Below are 19,955 nucleotides of genomic sequence, written 5' to 3' on the forward strand. Positions count from 1 at the left end.
CCTCCTTGGTTATAAAAGCCCTATGGGAAAACTAATGGAAATAAGCATGAGGTTGAAATCTTACCTCCTGGGAAAATAAGAAACACAAATTCCCTTTAGTCTTCTAGCACATACAAAGAATTAATTACTTACCAGCTCTAAAATCACAAGTCTTCTTAACCCTGTGTATCTATTTTACCTGTATGTCCAAGACAAATCAGCTACCTAGCCAACTGAAGCACATGATAGAAAACTCAGTGTTTCTCAAATCAGTTTCATCGTCTGACTTGTAATAATCAGTACAGAGCCGATTTAAGGGATCATTCTTAGTTCTAGAAGAGTATACACAGACTTACTCAGACCTAGAAGGTAGCGTGGACTCATTAGGAGAAGCCTAAAGCCTAGTGCTTAGTTAAAAGCCCAAAAGTCATAATGAGGAGTGAGAGAGAGGAAGAAAGTGGGGTGCCAAGGACCCATACCTTGCAAGAGCAGGTACCAGTTCCCTGTGCACAGCTGCACAGACCCTGTTCCTCATCACAGGTGTCCACCACGGTCCCTCTCAGGTCACAGTCACAGGCCACACAGTCTGGAAAGTCTCGGAAGCCCAGGGCGCACTGATGGCAGCTCGGTCCACCAAAGACAGGCTTACACTGGCAATGGCCAGTGAGCACCTCGCAGTGATGACCGGCTGACCCTTCACTACTGCAATTGCAGGCCTGAAAGAAAAAGCTTAAATGAACAAAGAGGCAGCTTCTACATTTTCATGTGCACACACTGGGATTACAGGAAAACACTAAATGTGGGGAAATCACACAAATGTATGGTCCCTCACGATGTTGCCACATGGATTCACTTCCCCACATGCGAGCAGGAGGCAGGGACTGCATTGCTGGATATCTGTGCATTTTTGTGGCACAGGCACATGGGACCAAGACTGTGATCAGAAATTCAATCTGCTTAATACGTCCAAACAGTTCAGCAACATTCTTTTGGAAGCCAAGTAATTTTTCCATTTTCAAAACACAAACTATGTCTAAGTTTACCTGAATAAGGAAGTTACATAGAAAATTGGAACCCTTCCCAGCCAGCATAGCTCAGTGGTTGAGCGCTGACCTATGAACCAGGATGTCATGGTTCGATTGCCTGGGTAGTGGACTCGACCCATGTGTGGGGCATGCAGGAGGCAGCTGATCAATGATTCTCTCTCATCACTGATGTTTCTTCCTCTCTCTCCCTTTTCCTTCCTCTCTGAAATCAATAAAAATATATATTTTTTCAAAAAGCAAATTGGAAACCTGGAAGACTAGGCATAAGCCCCCCAGTAAAGTGAGTTATGCCCTTATCCTGAAAGGTAGCATACATTGCAGAGTATATTTTAAAGGCACTAAAATAAATTTTTTATCTTTTAGCCATCAATCCCACAGCTAGATTCTTGAAGAAAATTTAGAATAATGTATTTTAAGGGTGCAGCTTTTTTCACTTTGATTCCTATAATCCACATTGGATTTTAAATACAGCTATTCCACAGGTGAAAAATCAAGCTAATAGATAAAAGAAGAGGAATGAAAGTTGCTACAGCAAAGTAGTTCTCAGGTAAGAAGATGCAGAGGTCAGAGCACACACCTGGCATCCGAGCTCCAGGTCATAGCCCCAGTATCCGTCCTCACATTCTTCACATCTCACGCCTCGAGTGTGAGGAGGGCAGACACACTCCCCTGATTCTGGGTCACATGTATTCTGAGTGTGAGCGCAGTCACAGGCTACGGCAAAGACAGATGGTGATGTTTCAGGGCAACTGAAGGGGTAAGAGCTGGTGCTACAAGTTACTCCCTTTTATTAATAATCCAAAAGAGACCACATGATTCCCAAGACCCCTTTGTGTCTCATGGGAAGTGGTGGCTCCTTCCAGTCAGGAGATGCTGCTGGAGGACATGTAATCAGGACACAGTAGGAGAAAGAAAAGACTGGACTAGGGTGGGAGGGGGGTGAGGGGGAAGATAGAGCTAGTATTTAGCAAGCATGTTCTGTATGCCAAGTGCTGTGTTACAGACTATGTACAACTTTAAAAATAACTCCTGGGTGGAGACTATACTTAGCTTCTCCATTTTACAAAGGAGAAAACTAAAGCTAAGCCAAGCTAAGTAATTAATCTAAGCTCACACATTTAGTAGAACCTGACCAAAGGTTATGGATGTACCCAGAATAGGCAAACACAGAAGAGGTATGAAATCCTACATGTTCAAAAGAGAAAGAGTATAGGCACTTCACAGACTTAGGAGTCAAAGAAGGGCCCAAAGAAAAGTCTGGGGAACACTATACTGTCTCAATGAATTCAAAAGCTTACGTGCACAGCCACCGTCCTGGAATGCATAGAAGCCACGCGCACACCTGTCGCACCGTTTCCCAGCTACGCCCGGCACGCAGTGACACTGGCCTTCCTCCGTGCAGTCGTCCGACAGGGAGCCCGACGGGCTGCAGTTACAGGGCAGGCAGCCGAGCCCCGTGTCCAACCCGTAATAGCCATGCTGTTTCACAGAAGGGGCAGAAATGTGGAGGCAAACACGGGACTGACAGTATTAGAATGTTTTCCAAATCAAACATAGCATGTTTCACAGAATCATAAAGTGTCGTGACCTCATTCTTTTGTAAACTGTATACACCCTCCCTAGATAGGGATGCACAGCACAACCAGTCATGTTGGGGCCTTAGCTCTAACCAGCAGTCACGGATTCACTGTGTTTGAACCAAGGTCAAGGTGTTAACTATAGACACGCTGACCGATACTCTAATTGCATGCAATGACCGGCAGGCATCTTACCAAGCACTGGTCACACTGCTGTCCTGTCACACGTGCTCTGCAGCTGCACAGCCCAGTCTCAGGATGGCAGACGTCAGAGAGGGAGCCCTTCGCATGGCATTCACAGGCTGGCGCACACAAACATACTGCTCATTTCCCGTACGGTTACAGTAAGATCCCACAGTCCCCACAGGAAAACTTGTAAACATTCTCATTTCAGGTCACAAAACTTAAAAAAAATACATATATTACTTTGCAATAACTTTAAATATTTTGTATTTTTCTGAAGAGTAAGCAAAAATAGGGTTGGTAGAAGAAATCATGACAGAGAAAAAAAAACTACTGAAGCTATTAAGATAATAATTAGCAAACTAATTTGACCAATTTTATCAATTCCTTGAAATTTTAAAAATGAACCACTAATGTATATCCACAAAGTTTCATTAAAAAATATGCAATGGATATTTCAAAATCAACTTAACCATTTGCTCTCATTCCAATTATATCTATTTTAAAGCTCAGATATGCCAATCTAGATAAATATGATATTCCATAATTTAATGAAAAATATTTCCCTGTTCTAACTCATGAGTCATTTGTAGTTCTAATATACTTACCTTCAGGCCAGACTTTTCCATCTTATCTACAATTACAATGTTGATGAGACAGCTACAAAAATCCCCACCTTTTTAAAGTGATGCAATTTAATGGGTCCATGAAATGTTTAATTGATATTCACTCCACAGCTGTCAATATGCTCTTTACTTAAAATGTTTGATAAGCTCACTGACAAAATATCCCGGGGACATGTACTATTTATGAATACTTGGATTCAGCAAATACACCACCTCTGTCATATGGTACAGTGATGTGAAGAAGAAAAGAAAAACTGGGAATATCTTAAGCGCAGGCACACCCATGTGGCAGCACACTGCAGTGGGAGGCGGAGCCCTGAGACATGGGAGTTGGAAGGCGGGAGGTCAGAGGAAGGTGGGATTTGCCTCCTTGACTGACTATGGCCAACCACCGGGCCCCCCTATCACTGGAGGTTTGCTCTGGTGTAAGTGGGATGCTAACAGCTCCTGGGAGGTCTGTGAAGTGCTGTGGGCCCCATTCAGGGCTGCCTATTCCTGCTCTGTCCATTCCTGTAGCCAAACTGTGAACACGCCACTAACTCTTTCTATTAAACACGCCTTTTTATTTCCTGCATTTCTGCTGCCTTCCCTTCTGGGACCTTGCAGACTCTGGAAAGACTGTCCCTCCCAGGGCTTGTCAATTCCTAGAGACAGTAAACAGCTACAACACCTTCCACATGCACACCAGCCAATCCAGAGCCCACACTGCCTTCATTACTGGGCTCAGGTTCATTTGGGCTCTCACATCCCACTGTCCGCCTGCCCTAATCACCCCAGGGCCATGCCTGAGATAGCTAGGGGCAACCCCTATGCCCCAAAGCCTGCTGAAATCATTGAAACCAACCAACTCTAAACCTGTTTATCCTGCCCCACCTTTTCCTCCTGTGGAAACCACAAGAAAGGCTCTAGCCCACATGTCCCCTCCTGACCAACCGGGGTGCTTCCCACAATGGCAACCCCCATGCTGGCCTCTGTGAGTAACAAACTATGTCCTCAATGCTAGTTGTCTCAGATCTGCTGGCCTTACCATACCTAAATAATAATAAAACCTGTATTTCAAACATTGCTCAGCATCCAACCATCCTCAGTGGTGTCCCACTGAAAACACACACACACACACACACACACACACACACACACACTCCCTTAACTTTCTTTCCAAGGTTCCAACTCCCTGATGCCTATTCTCTCCCTCCCTTCTCCTTAGCAGGCTCTGTCCTGGCACCTTATCTGCTAAAACAACTCCTCCCAAAGCCTCCAGTGACTTCCCAAGTGCAAGTTCAGTGAGCAGATTCTCAGTCTTCATCTTGCCGTACCTTTCTTCGGGCTGGGACCCTCTGACCACTCTCTCTCTTTTGAACCTTTCTTAGCAAGGTTTCTGGACACCCACTCGTTGGTTTCTCCCTGTTTTTCCCTCTGTGCCATCCCCTCAGTGTCTCACATACTGCTTCCCCTTCCTCTGGGGAAAATTCGAAGTTCACTCCGAGTATGAGCATCACAAAACATTGATAATGATGATAACAAATCATGTTTATCACACGATGTGCCAGTCAGTTTGTGCCTGTCAGATTCCAGGCAATATTTCATTTAACCTTTGTAGCAAACTGAGGAGGAAAGCACTATAATTTTCCGCATGAAATCTAAACCTTAGAAAGATATGAAACTTGCCATAGGTCACACAACTTCGACATCCTTCTATAACAATTATAATACCAATTATTAATCTGAAAATTGTTCATGTTATAAATAATGCTAATTTAAAATAGTTGCCAATTATAATAGCTATCATTTATTTAATGTCTAGAATTTCAAATTTGTTATCCCTTTGACTTCTCAGAAAGATCTTAATATATATATATATATATGTATATACATAGTATATATATTATATATGATTACGTCCATTTTATGTATAAGAAAATAGTGGCTCAGAGAGGTTAACACATTTGCCTGAGGCTATACAGTTGGTCAGTAATCAACCCTGGACTCTACCCTACATTAGTCAGACTCTAAAGCCTAAGAGCGCCCCATAGGTGCTTCTCTACACCATCATGTGTAGCTCCCCAAGAGACTTGAATCATAAATTCCCAGCTCCTATCACAGTAATTAGAAATGTAGGAAATAAAAAGTGCCTGGGAAGTAATAGATACTTAATAAATGGCCAAGATGAAAAGAAACATCATGAGAACTGTAAAAGCATTCCATAAACTTTGAAGCTTTATAAAAATACAAGTTATCAATGTATCTATATGATTAGATTGATGTGATAAGCAATCATATGGTAAGCTATGAAGGTGGCCACACTGCTGAAGATCAAGTTGATTGGCCCAGGGCTATAAAACCTTGTTGTTCTGTGGATGTGTGCCTATAAAAATATTTTTCTGTATCTCTAGCACCATCTTGTGTCTCTGCATTGTAATAGCATAGTAGGCCTTCCGCATTTATAGAAAAATTATCCAAAAAAATTTTATAATTGACATTTTAGATCTTTCACTCTTTCAAGAACTGTGCAAAAAATAAAAATCTGAGAGCTGTCTTGGCTTTGGGGCTTTAATTCTGTCATTCGGGACACAGGAAAATCTACTTTTCCTCAATGAGTTATCCTACCTGATCCATAATTTCAAGGACCTAAGCAGAACCCTGCAGGGCAATGTGGGATGGCTGGGTCAGGCACAGATCGCTAAGACATGCCCGTTTCCAGGGCTAGCGTCTCCCTACTTCCCACGCCACAGCTGGAAATCCCATCTGCTTCACGAAACCCCTTAGCATCTCCCTCACAAACGTGACAGGCTTTGAGCATCACTCCTGGTTCATCTCAGTCCCTGGGAGTGGTGCCCAGCACTTTGTGAAGTCCCACTTTCTCCTCACCCGGAAGCATGCATCTTTTCCAGGACATCTGACCTTCAAGTGGAGTAACTGATCAAACTACCGTAAGGACGGCTCAGGTATTGGGTCTATATCCAGCATTAACACAAGAACCACTCAGATAAAGCTACCTCAGCACTTTTTGACACCTGTAAATAAATGGATGGAGACTTCACAGGGTCATGAGTAATGGACTGACTTCACAGCCCAGATGCTCACCTCGGCAATTTTTAGCAGTCACAGCATCTCCGTAGAACCCGTCAGCACACCTCTCACAGTGGGCGCCATCCGTGTTCCCAATGCACCGCAGACATTCTCCAGTGACGGAGTCACAGTGCCCGGCCTCCAAGGGGTCGACATTCCCGCTGCAGTTGCAGGGAACACAGGATTCCCCGGGTACTGTTGGGTTTCCGTAGTAACCGTCTACGCATCTGCATAAAACATCAAAAGAGGGATCCAAATAAATTCCATTTCTCTTGACATTACTCTACCATCCAGGGGTTCTCCGAATGGTTAATCAATCAGACTGACTCCTGTTACATAAGATTTACTGTGAAAGGAATGCAACTCCAAGTTCAGGCATTCACAGATTTCCTTCACTCATTTATGGCTTCAAAATGAGCCATAAATCCAAGGGAATGTGCGCCTGGCCCCAGCACTCAGGGATGTCACCCTCTCCTACGGACTGTAACCAGACTCTGCACAGAGACTTACAGGTGGGAACAGACAACATTGACCTTCAAGCTCCAGAAGACAGCTATTAATCACACCACCACCCCCATGGAATTATTCAGGGTAATGGGATCTTTAAATGTGTGAACAGTAAATACTGACCCCTCAGTGGTTCCCATTGTTATTCATGAGAACTCAGATTAGCTCAAGGAGCTCAAAAAATTCCCAGGAGGTTTCAACATTTTTAGTCGATTTACTGGCTTTTCTCTATGATTACATGAAATGACAATTACATACCAAAACTCTAAAACCACACTTAACTACACATTTAACAATAAACACACAGAAATTGTATTAAAAGAAATTTTCAATGCAACTTTTGGAAACAGTTGAGCGATACAGTGTACCTCTCGCACCAAGTCCCTGAGTATCCCCGGGCACACTGGTCACACACCACTTCATCTCCATCGTCCAGGTGGCACGTGGGGCTGAAACTGTCAACACATTAGAAGTGGATGTAATTTTCCAGTGGGTTGTGTAGAATTTCTAAATAGTTTAAGTGCTTAATTTCTACCACTCCTGTCCTTAAAAACTTTAATTGAGTCCTCAAACTTTAGCCCAGATCCCGAGGCCCCTGGTCTCACAGTCAAGCCTAAGGGCACCAGATCCTCACACCTGCTCATCCCTCAACCCATAGTGCACTTCTCCCTCTCTCTGCCTGGATTCACCCAATTGAACCCCAATGCTCAGCTGTCACCTCCTCCAGGAGGCCTGCTCTGAGTTCCTCTCCTCTGGGTTCCCTGGCGTGGTCTGCCTGCCTCAGAGCCCAGTCCACGCAGGCCAAGAGTGAGCTGGCTTACACACTTCAGTAATCACATTTCCCAAAGGACCCCTCTGCTGATCCAGGTCCCTTCAAACTAGTCCTGAGTCTTGGGGAGGCTTGTGAAGGGGGGTATAGGGGTGGATAAGAGTCCCTCACAATTTCATCCCAGTAGCCCTGATTGTATCTGTTTTACACACTGGAGTTTCAAATAAAAATCCCCATGGGGGAATTTCTGGATGTGGGTGGAGGAAGTTCTAAAGGGAAAACCAGTGAGAGAGAGGGGGGCTTTCAGACCGCTGGCCTGCAGGAAGCACGGCCCAGCATGATGTGCAAGGCCTTGCACCTGACTGTCTCTTCCACCTGTCCTCGCGCCTGTGCTCTGACCACCTGCATTCCTCATTCCTCAGACAGATCTGCTGATGCTGCCGCTGCCCACACTCAGTTCCTGCCTGGGATGCCCTTCTCTGCTGCCTTCAAATTCCTTCTCACCCTTCAAGACTCAGATCAAGAGCTTCCTCAGAATCGTTCCTGGACAATTCCCACCATACAATTCCTCCCCTGTGGACATGACCACACTGTAGATTCTGGGGGCGGGCAGCCACACTGAACGGTTTGATACTCAAGAGTACCTACCACAATACCCAGTATACCGTAGGTGTGCAATAAATATTTTTAATAAATTAAATGAAATCTGCCCATTCTCAATGAGCTGAATATTTTGATCATTATATCAAAAACTTTTAAAGCCCAGGAACATGTTTAATTCATCTCTGTATCCCCTATAACTCCTAGCCCAGTGGTAGGCACACAGTATACTTTACTTTATGAAAGAATTGATGACCAAGTTTAGACCAAAGGGGAAACAAAGTATGCAAATGTCCTTGCAATCACACAACTTTCTTTGCATAAATTAAGAAACCAAACTTTTTTTTCAAAAAGAGAATCCATTCCTCCATTTTTAAATCCTAATTAATGACCGCTGGGCAAAATCCACACTCATTGCACACACAGTGCTGCTCTGGAGCTATCAGCACACATCTGGATGGAAATTCTGGCCATGTCAGGTGCCAGCTTACTTGTTGGAGGCTGAGGCGAGGGGGCAGGCACAAGGCTGGCAGTCCCCAGGAGTCCCTCGGGCAGGCCGCCCGTAGAAGCCAGGCAGGCACTGCTCACAGTGGTCCCCGGTGGTGCTGTGCTCACAATCCTAGGACACATGCAGGAAAAGACAGCTCAACTCTATGTTCTGAAGAGGATTCTCAGATCCATCAAAAACAACTTGAAGTACAATGAAAAAAAAGATAAAATGCTAAAAACTGTTATATGAGGAGGGGTTGCCTGCTGACAGATTAACAATAAAAATTTTAATGGGTATAAATGGAAGCGTAAGAGCTTTCATTTCCAGCCACATCAGTGTAATTGGTACCCTATTGTCTTTCTGCAGGAAACAATTAGAAAACTGGGACAGATCTATAACGCAACTGTTCTCAGGTGCTGGGCAACAGAGGGTGCAGGTCTGTGAGTCCGAGAGAACGAAGACATTGGGATGAGTCCTGCAACCGCATGTCTTTCTGCCTGGAGACACTTGCCAAGCAGCACGGGGGGTGGGGGGGGGGGTGGGGTAGGAGGGTCAGAATTTAGGAAGGATGAACCTGCTAGAATTTGGGCTTCTTAGAGCAAGAGCTCCAGAAATCTACTTGGGAGACTCCTTCAAATAGCTATTGAATACTAAGCTGCTTGTGCGAAGAATACCACTCCTTGAGGTCAAAGAAAGACAGGTAACCCATAAGCTGAAAAATTCAGAACTCACAAGACATTAGAATTCTAAGCAGTCTGTGTGGGAGACCCCAGTAAACACCCAGCACACTCAGTAGAGACCCCAGACATAAAATTAATTCCTAGTAGTGCTAACCCTGCCACAGAGTAAAGCCTATACCAGAACCGCCCCCATGAAGTTTTTATTACAAGCCTTGAAACAATCATGCTGACATGCAGGAACTTACCTGTCTACCAAAACAAATTCCCAAGTTCTTTAAAACAAAAGCAACAGAATCTAAAAACTCAACAATATAATAACATTCACTGAACAATATTCATCACACAATCGAAAACTACTGGATATGCTCACACTGCCCAAATCTGGGAGAATCTGGAATTCATGAATTCAGACAGAAAGCAAGTAGGTAAACCAATAAAGATGTGGGGAGGAGAGAGGGTTTTTGCTTGTGGAAGAATGCTTCCTGCCAACCGACAAGCATGGGGGAAGGGCTGGAGGTGGAGAGCCCTCCTTTTACAGACATTGTAGTGGGTACTGGTTGGGCAAGAATCCTCAATGACTGCAAAATCTAAGGGGAAGTTTGCTAATAGGATTCTTGCATGGTCTTAAAGTGTCTCCATCAAACTGCTGACTAATTACAAAAGAAAAGAACAGTAAATATATAGTTGACTAACACGCAGCCTATGCGATCAGAATGAACACCACCAGTGAGGGGTGGACATGGTGGGCTCCAACATGCCATGTTCTGAGAAGGACACACTAATGAAGTATTCTGGCTGGAAAAGTATAACCCGAATCTATTCACAGGAAAATAAGAGAAGAACCCCAAAGGAGTGACATTATATTTTTTGGAAAATTATTATATCCTTCAAGATGCCAATGCCATTAGAGACAAAGAAACGCTGTGCAAATATTGAAGAGTAAAGGGGACTAAAGAGACATGACAATAAAATAAAATATCCAATCCTAGATGGGGTTCTGTAATGGAGGGCGAAAATGCTATCTATATATATAAAAGCCTAAGCCACTGTTCAACCATCTGACCAGCAGGGGCAGATGCTTTGACTGGCAGCTGTGATGTGCACTGACCACCAGGGGGCAAACACCCAATGCAGGAGCTGCTGAGCTGAGATGACTTGGCAACTGAGGTTCTTGGGTGACACACCCAGAACCAGAGAGGAGGGAGCCCGATTCCGAGGTGTATCACCCAAGAACTGCCCTCTCACAATCCGGGACCCCTCAGGGGATGCCAGAGAGCCAGTTTCGGCCTGATCCCCCCAGGCCAGGCGGAGGGACACCACCAGTGCATGGATGCACTGGGCCTTTAGTAAAAGACATAATTGAGTCGGTTGACAACGTTGAAAAATAGACGGTAAATTAGAAAAATATTAGAGTATTCATGTTAAATTTACTGCAGTTAATAACTGTGCTAAGATTACATAACAACATATACTTATTCTCAGGACATACATACTGAAATACTTAAAGATAAATGGACATAATGTATGCAACTTATTGGCAGGTAGTTTTAAAAAATCATGATTAGATAGGTAAATAATGAGAATAATAAACAGGGAAAACTATGAATAGTAGGTGAATCTGGGTAAGTGGTGGATATTCTAAGTACTATTCTATTCCTACAATATTTGCATAAACTTGAAGTCATTTCCAAATACAGTATTTTTGTAAAAATGGGGAATGAAAACTACTAAATATGAATAGAAGAAGAAAATGTAATCCATCACCAGGAGAAAAATCTGAAAAGCAGGCAGAGAAAAAAGACATAGCACACAGAGCGTCATACAGATAAGAACTGCACTCGACTTTCCATTTGAAACACCGCAAGCCATAAGCAAACGGAACAACTTTCAAGCACTGAAAGAAAAATGTGTGAAAACATATTTCAACAGTGAAGGTAAAAGAAAGCCTTTTTCGGATAAACAAAAGATAAGAGAATCTGTCAGCCATCAGATTGCAGAGGAGAAATGCTGAAATAGTTCTTCAGGTGGCAGAAACAGATCTAGATGAAATCTGGATTTACATCAAGGAGCAGAGAGCATCACGAATGGGAAAAAAATGAATAAATACAAAAGACATTTTCATTGAAAACATCTCTTTAAAAAGTAAAATCACCCTGAGTTAGGTGTGCAGGAGGTGCACAGGAGAAAGGAGATGGTCACACCCGCTGAGGAGGCAGTGCTGAGCTCCTGGGCAGGCAGTTGTATGGCTCCAGGGAACCCTGCCCCTACCCTGTACATTCTTTCCTCCCCGGGTGCCCCATCGGCCTCATCCCTGTGCAGGTGTCACCTGGAGCTTTCTCCTCTGACCTCTACCTACCCCTGCCTATAATCACCCACCTGTGAGTCCTCTCCTCTCATGTCCTCTCCCCTGGTGTCCACCCTGCTCCATTTCCTTTTATAGCCCTCCTCCTAAAGCCACTAATTTTACAAACATGTTCTCCATCCAACAATTTAAATAATATGCCCAGTTCCTAACTATATCCTTTTCTATGATTCCCGAGGTTGATGAAAGTTTTCCCAGAGGGTAAATTTCATTGGGGACTATAAACATTTGTATTACATCCTTTTGTACCAGGGTTTCATGAATTTCATTTACGGTTACCCCAGACCAGAGCTTCTGAACTTGAACGTGTACCCAAATCACCTGAGTTAATTATTGATTCTGACTCCAGAGGTCTGAGAGGGGCCTGAGCTTCTGCATTTCTAAAGAGGCTCCCAGATGACACCCATGCTGCTGGTCCTCAGGTGATATTTTAGTAGCAACGTCTTAGACTCTTTTCATTCTCCCCACCCCCCTTGGTTTTGATAATCAGTAGAAATCAATTAAAAATGCAACTGGCCTTGATAAGCAATTACATAAGCTTACACAAAATAACTAGTTTCATTAAAATACATTTGATTATGTACAATTGCAACATGCCTTTGCTCAAAGGGCCATATGGGGTCTTCTTTCTCTTTGGGAAAACTGTTTTGTAGCTCTTTTAAAGAACCTTCCAAGGGTTTTCTCAGGTGTGTGCCACCATCCCCCTACGTGACCATCTCTGTTGGTGGATCTGGTATGCGAAGGATGGAAGGCTCATGAAACTAGGGAAGTAAAACATCTTCTCTTGATGGGAAAGGAAAGACATGAGGGCTCAAGACGTGCACAGCTGCATTTTATGCTCCTCTCTTTGCAAAGCAAAGAAACTGGCTTCTCTAGGACAAGAACAGGGAGAACTCAGAGAAAAGAATAAAGGCTGAGGTAAACTATGGATTTGGGGTGATCATGATGTGTCAGTGTGGGTTCATCGATTGTAACAAAATGCACCCCTCTTGTGGGAGGTGCTGATTACGGGGGAGAATGTACATGTGTGAGGGCAGGACATATATGGGAAATCTCTATACCTTCCTATTTTGCTGTAATCGAAAACTGCTCTTCAAGTGATGAAGCCTTAAAGAATAGGAACACTAAGGAAAAATGGAAACTTCTCTCTAATCAACCACAAATAAAAGGTTAATTTCTGAAAGCTAGAAAGCTATGTACAAGGCCAAGGGCTATACACAGCTACACAAAAGGCAGAAGTAAAGGTTTCTTTTAAAAACAGAACAGAATAAAGCCAAGTTAGATTAAACAGGGAAATGATGGTACCAAGTTTGATATTCCTTAAATATCTAAATTTTTTATTATTTTTGCTTCTTCAAACATTACTTATTTTAAAAAGGAAAATAAATTTGCTCTGGAAAATCCTGGCAGACACCACCTTATTCAAGTGACCTTGGCTAACAGCCCCAGGAAGAGGATAGTGACACCACCCCCATATCTACTTGCCCCAAATGCATAACCTCCACCCAATCGTGAGAAAACAGCCCAGCCCAGTGGAGGGACATTCCACAGAAGGCCCAGCGCTCTTCAAACGTGCCACCACCAGAAAGACAAGGAGAGAATAGACGCTGTCATGGGTTAAAGGAGACAAGAGCACCGCGTGCAGTGTGGGGTCCTGGGTTTGAAAGGAGAAAGGACAGGAATGGAAAACTGACGGAATCTGAGTGCAGGCTGCAGTTTAGTTGATGAGACTGTGCCAGTGTTAATTTCTTAGTTTTGATAGCTACTAGGTGATTCAAGATGTGAGTGTTAGGGAAAGTAGGGTGACGCGTATACAGGAACTCTACTTTGGTAACCCTTTTGTAAATCTAAAATTATTTCCAAAAATTTCAAACTATAAAAATTACCATTTGTGGTGATAGAGCTTTAAGGGCAGTTGCTGTTGGCATTTCCACTTAAATGCGAGTGCACGTTTTTGTAAAAACATATTAATGCAAGCATGTGCAGATATTCTTCAGCCTACCTGCACCTGGAGCCATATGTGGCAGGGCCACGACCTGCCGACCACCCCAGATGCTGCCAAAAGCCTCTGCCAGGCTGGCCTTGCACACCCCACTGGCAAAGGGAGAGACGTGTCAAAGCAACAACCTCATCCAGCTGTGGGAAGCTGCGCGCCTGAGGAAACAGCCCAGAGGACTGAGCCTGTGTGTAAGCCATCACTTCACACAGTTCTATAGACACTCTACTTAGAGAACAAAGACATGAACAAAGGACAGAATGAATGCTGCACTTACAGAATAAAGAACAATTGGGCTCTGGAGAGAAAAGGCCATCCCTGGCATCTTGCCAGGCTCCTCTCCAGGGTTCTGATCATTTTCCCTAGCCCTGTGACTCAATCCGTCTCTTTTGGAAAGAGTGTGAACATGTCCCTGTAGGATGAATGGGATTCCGCTAATTAACACATGCATTCACTCCATCTGTGAGGAGTCAATCCAACAAAACTCAGGAGTGTGGCCTGGCTTCCAGGCATAAGAGCCTAAAAGAATTCCTGATTGAAGTCAAAAACCAAGGCTTGCCCTGTATCTGCCCCAAAGCTCATTCTCAAGATTAATTACATATTTGCTAAGCCCTGTTTCAGCTCATATTGCATGAAAGAAGTATTTGTTTAAAGAGTTGATTCAAGCTAACAACCATAAAGCATTACATATTGTACACATGAGTGTGATTATTAGTTTCATTATCCTTCTCATGATATATAATTTTTTTTTAATCTTTGCCTTTACATTTAAACATCTAATAATTATCATTTAATCAGTGGACAAGGTTTTCTAACTTTATATGTCTTTTTATGGTTTTATAATCTTGCAAAGTAAATAATTACTTTTCATTATTCTAATAAAAACCTACAATGAAGTTATATACCCTTTTTTACTATCACCAAAGTAACATATTTTTCAAAAAAGAGGGGGAAAGCAGGAAATATTTTATGACATGAACTTAAATCTGCAAATTTCCTTTGGGGTTTCAAGGGGAGACACATTCTCCTGTGGAGGAATCATGTTTTTAAAAAATCACTTCTGCACAGCAGGTGACTATGGGGTGGGTAGGGGGGGGGGGCGGGTAGAAGGTTTTGGTAAGACTCACAAAGCAAACGCCTTGAATATCACACTCAGCTGCATGGCTGTGGCATTCACAGGGCTGACAAATTCCTCCAAAGAGTATTCCATCCACACGGTAATAGCCAGAGAGGCAGGACTGCAAAGGAAGGACAGGCTGCTGAACCACCTTCCCAATCTATTAGAAACATACACTGCTCGGTGCTCCATGGATAGAGAAACTTATTTCTTTTCTTTTTTCTTATTTTCCCCAAACAGCTTTATGAAGGCATCATTCATGTGCCTTTATAAAATGGACCCATTTTAAGAGTACAATTCAAAGACTTTTTAGTAAATGTACCAAGTTGTGCAACCATCACTGTATTCCAGATCCTTATTTCTTTTTAAAAGTAGAAACAAATGGACAAAAGCTTACTGAGTCAGCATACAGCTGTGTGGTATCCCGCCCCCCCCCCCCCAATATTGTTAGAAATCATGTCACAACACACAGAACTTTAGTAGTGTTTCAATTCTCTCAACTTTATTTCTTTTTCTTTTTCTTCAAATTCATTAAATGTTGCTATCAAGGTGTTCAAATGTAGGTCCAAGTCAAACTACATCAGTTTACCTGAGCAAGCATTACCGGTCTGCATTTGAGCCTGAGTGCCGAGTAGACAATGTGGGCATTCAAGGATGCCTCTCTCTGACCATGAGGAGCAGAGAACCACTCCAGACACAGGAATTCACTTAGTCCTTGTGACAACTCTGAGAAATATCACCTCTGTTTTATAGACATGGAATCTGAAACACGGGGCAGCTAGATAATGTGCCCATTGTGCCAGTGGAGTGATTCAAAGCCAGGTGTGCATACCTCCAGGACCTGTGTCCACCTGCCCGGGGCTACAGCAGCCAGGAAGCACATTTACAATGTAGACTGGGAGATGATTCGTTTGGAGGCCAGCGCATGCCCAGGGGGCATGGTGGAAGGAGTACAGATTTGTTTTTTATTATGAGAATGCTTAAAGAGTGTTTTCATCCTATAGGTGATATATAAATGCATTCATTCACACTAACCGTGGGAAGCTCCCTGACACTTCTACAAAGCCATGCTCGCCTTGTCTGCAGATGGGCACTGAGCAGATAGCTGCCTGGAGCTCTGTGTGGTGCCTAGACTACGACCAAAAATCCCATTTCTGATTCTTTAAGTCAGTCAGCTTCTGAGTAAGAGTTGGATTAAGTAACAAGTTCTTCTGCTTAACAAAAACACTTGAAAACGTGTATTGAGCTTCTTGTTCTTACTTTAGTCACCGTCCCATGCACATCAGCAAATTTCCCTCCAAAGCCCAGTGACTCGGTTTCCAGCAGCAGCTGCTCATTGCTGCCCCTGCCCGGTGTGGCTGGCCTCAATTTCTACTTCCATGATACTACCTGCCTGTGGGCTCTAGGCTGTCTTATTCCCATATGCCACATGCTATGAGGTGTTAGAGTTTTTTATCCATTAAGCATTATGCACTCAGAGATCAGAATCTATAAATATTTGCTGGGCCTAAAAATAAATGTTTCAAATCTAAATAAAAGTTCATTGGTTAAAAAAAAAAAAAATGCCCTGAGTCCTAGCTAGTGTGGCTCAGTTGGTTGGAGCTCTGTCCCATGCACTGAAGGGTCATGGTTTCAATTCCTGGTCAGGTCACATGACTAGGGTTGCAGATTCGATCTCTGGTTGGGCACATATGGGAGGAAACCAATCGATGTTTCTTTCTCTCTCTCCCCCTTTCCTTTCCTCTCTCTCTCAAATCAATAAAAAACATATCCTCAGGTGAGGATTAAAAAACAATTTTTTAAACCCTGAAAAATATTTAACATGGAAATATTTCTTTAAATATTCACACCATGAAAACTTAGGCCAACTTTATGAACTGCAAAGTTCATAATGAATAATGATTCATAAAAACAATTAAGGGTTAAATGTTCTCACTTCATAAAAAAAATGACTGCCAAGAAATCACAACCAATGACAAATGTTCATAATCATAATCAATCATAAACAATTAGAGGCAGGATCACATGATGCTTAACAGATGGATGAAGTTCAAATCCTGATTTGACCACCTCAGTTTCTTAATCTACCTCAGTTTCTTAATCTGCAGAACAGAAAGCATAGAAGTCACCTGCCTATAAGGTTGCTGCCCGGATTAAAAGAAGTAACATAGAAAAAGAGCTCAGGATAGTGTCCCTCCAGAGGAACCAGATTTCTTTAAACAACATGGCTTCCAATATCCCTATAGTCCCTCAAAGTCTGAAGTTTAGAAATGCTAGGTTTCTAAAGTTAAAATTCAAATATGCATCATTCCATCACCTCCTATGCATGCTTCCTCTTAAGAAAGAGGAAAAGGAAGAAGGCAGGACAAGAGTGTTACCTCGCAGGAGATCCCTGCATAGCCTTGGGGACATTCACAGTGCTCCACCTCGGTGGCCAGCGCCAGGTCTATAACGTTAGGGCTAGCTGTATCCAGAGAGACAGAATCCAACCTACATATGAGACAGGGGTCGTTATACCACTTATTTGCAAACAACACCTAACATGAAGACAGATTCTTAAAGACAAATCCAAACAAAACAGTGATATGACTTTTTTTTTGTTAAGTGAAGATTTTCATAATACACTTTCTGGAGCTTTCATTATTCCTTGGAAACGCCTTCAGTATTTGGCACAAAGACGCACTGCTACTTAAAGACGGTCTATGCCACCCATTCTGAATTGAAACACTTCAGAAAAATTAATCCAGTCAATTGTCTCATCTCTAATACAGATAAATTGTCCTTACTAATAAATGTGTAATTCTGCATTTGTTTTAGCTGCATCCAATGATTATGCTTAGCCTAGCACTGCCAGAAATTTTAATCTCAAAGTAATAAAATGACTAAGGATAGACACATTAGCTTAAATGGACTGTAAAATCTAAGACTGCTTACATCAGGAGGGTAAAAACCAGGTGCAGTGTGGCCCAGACAACTGTCATCTCATCAGGCATTTCTGAGAAAACCACCCTGAAGGTTTCTCACCCTGACGTCAAGTCTATCTCCTACTAGATACATTTGTCTGACAAATATTCTGGCATCTTCAATAAAATGATAGTAATAAAAATAACTTTTTAAGACAGCTGATTCTATTAGCTGTGTCCTTAAAATAACTGAGTAAAATATATTAAGCTTAAAATATATAATGATAAATAAAGACAAGAGTGAAGTACCCTCCTTTTCGATACACACCTGTAAAGAGCCATTTTTGCAGAATTGTAGTTGGCTCTGATCAAGAGATGGGTCACATTGGCCAGGACAGTCATCAGCTGATCTCGATCTATCTCCCTTTTGTTATTAAAGTCTCGGAAGTTCTCAGGCACAAGTCTAACCACGTTGAAGTACTCTTCGTAGGGGTGCAATGACAGGCCCTCAGCCTGGGTGTGTAAAGTGAGTCCATTTCCCTAACATTTTGAAACAAGAGGAAATATATTTATAATTCCGTGTCATGATCAAAAAATGAAAGCAAATTTTGTAATCAGCAACATGGCTTTTCATTTGTGCATAGGTCCTTGGGTACTGGGGCCTATAACTCTTGGTCTGGGACTATCAGTGATGTTTCATTGTATTCCTCTCAGAGGGATTTGAATAATAAATCTAAAATCTGTGTCCTTTGCTAGGATGCAGAAAAAAATTATGCATTTGCCCACAGTTTTCCTCAAAGCAACCAATCCGACACTAGTAACCTTTAATTGAAGAAAAAAAGTAGAAAAAGTAAATAAATATACTTCCTACTTCTCATAAAATTGCTGTTAAATTTCCTGTTAAAAATGAAAGATTGCTGTTAACAAAATGTGTGTTTGGCCCGTAGTTTCCAAGTGCTGCAGGTTGGGGATGGAGGGACAGGACATTAAAGGGAACGAAGAGGTGCAGACACTGCAGACCAGAACCCGAAATGGTTTCTGACCACCCCGGGAACCTTGTGCACCAGGCCGAGCTGGGGCTTTGTGTGACGGGGAAGAAGAGGGGTGAGAAGAAAGGGACAAGGGACAGGAGGGGTGAGGACTGAGGACAAACATGACAATGCATCTCCTGTCCCCATCAGGCACTGCTGCCGAATCATTCATGCGGGGGCAATGTGGCAGGAGGGGGAAGGGGCCTTAAAGGGCCTAAAAGGTAGGTCCACGTCGGAACAAAACTCATCTCCCTTTAAAATGTGACAAGGCAGTCAGCTGTAGGGATCAAGGGAGGAGTGACAGGTGCTGCCCTGAGGCAATTCCAGAAATAGGCCCAAAGACAGAATTCTCACACTCAGTCCCCTGGTATCCAGAGGAGGCAAATCACTGCTAAATGGCCACTTGGCCATGAGCTCCTTGCTACTGTGGCCTCGCTCAGCCACTTTGTGTCATACAACTGTCACCCCACTAAGCTCTTCAGCTCTGTAGCCAAGCAATGGAAAAGCAATTACCTTAATGATGACATCAGCATGAGACATGAGGGCGCTGTCCACTGTCTCCACTGGAACATCATAAGACACCGTGTACTTCAGGAACCCACCGAATGCAGTCAGCTGGAATGTTTAGGTGAGAGTGAACACCAAGTGGGGGGGGCGGGGGGGGGGCGGAGGGGTGCATGACCGTAGCCCCTCAGCTAGGGGAAGTGGTTGTTAGGAGCCATCTGGAAACAACCAGGCTTTAAGGTTGAGGGGCCATGATATGTAAGGACGTTCACATTAAAGACAGTGAAGAGAAAGCATAACACACAACTGTTTTGTTTAATGGACATTACCAAAATGCAGGACATTTTTAAATGCATCGAAGAAAACTGTAGTCCTTTTTAGAGGTCCCAAGGTAAATACTGTAAATGTCTGCTAATCATATAATAGATTTATCTCACTTAAATACTCTAGGGTTGTGGTCGGCAAACTGCGGCTCCCGAGCCACATGCGGATTTTTGGCCCCTTGAGTGTGGCTCT

General features: G+C 43.1%; 1 protein-coding gene across 1 annotated transcript in view; it reads right to left on the minus strand.

Moving 5' to 3' along the window:
• The window catches only part of LAMA1 (laminin subunit alpha 1), a 155,728-nt gene that overhangs the window by 70,256 nt on the left and 65,517 nt on the right, over positions 1-19,955 (minus strand). The window contains exons 13-23 of the mRNA XM_070420638.1: positions 19,449-19,550; positions 18,233-18,444; positions 17,380-17,491; positions 15,012-15,122; positions 8,848-8,975; positions 7,356-7,442; positions 6,496-6,707; positions 2,798-2,904; positions 2,324-2,504; positions 1,603-1,739; positions 459-695 (exon numbers count right to left, since the gene is read on the minus strand). Of these exons, the coding sequence (XP_070276739.1) occupies positions 459-695; positions 1,603-1,739; positions 2,324-2,504; positions 2,798-2,904; positions 6,496-6,707; positions 7,356-7,442; positions 8,848-8,975; positions 15,012-15,122; positions 17,380-17,491; positions 18,233-18,444; positions 19,449-19,550 (1,626 nt within the window). The remainder of the gene's footprint in view (positions 1-458; positions 696-1,602; positions 1,740-2,323; positions 2,505-2,797; positions 2,905-6,495; positions 6,708-7,355; positions 7,443-8,847; positions 8,976-15,011; positions 15,123-17,379; positions 17,492-18,232; positions 18,445-19,448; positions 19,551-19,955) is intronic.

Source organism: Myotis yumanensis, unplaced genomic scaffold (genome assembly GCF_028538775.1).
Source record: "Myotis yumanensis isolate MYYU_CA2020_CCGP unplaced genomic scaffold, mMyoYum1.0.hap1 SCAF_7, whole genome shotgun sequence".
In the NCBI taxonomy this organism is placed as follows: domain Eukaryota; kingdom Metazoa; phylum Chordata; class Mammalia; order Chiroptera; family Vespertilionidae; genus Myotis; species Myotis yumanensis.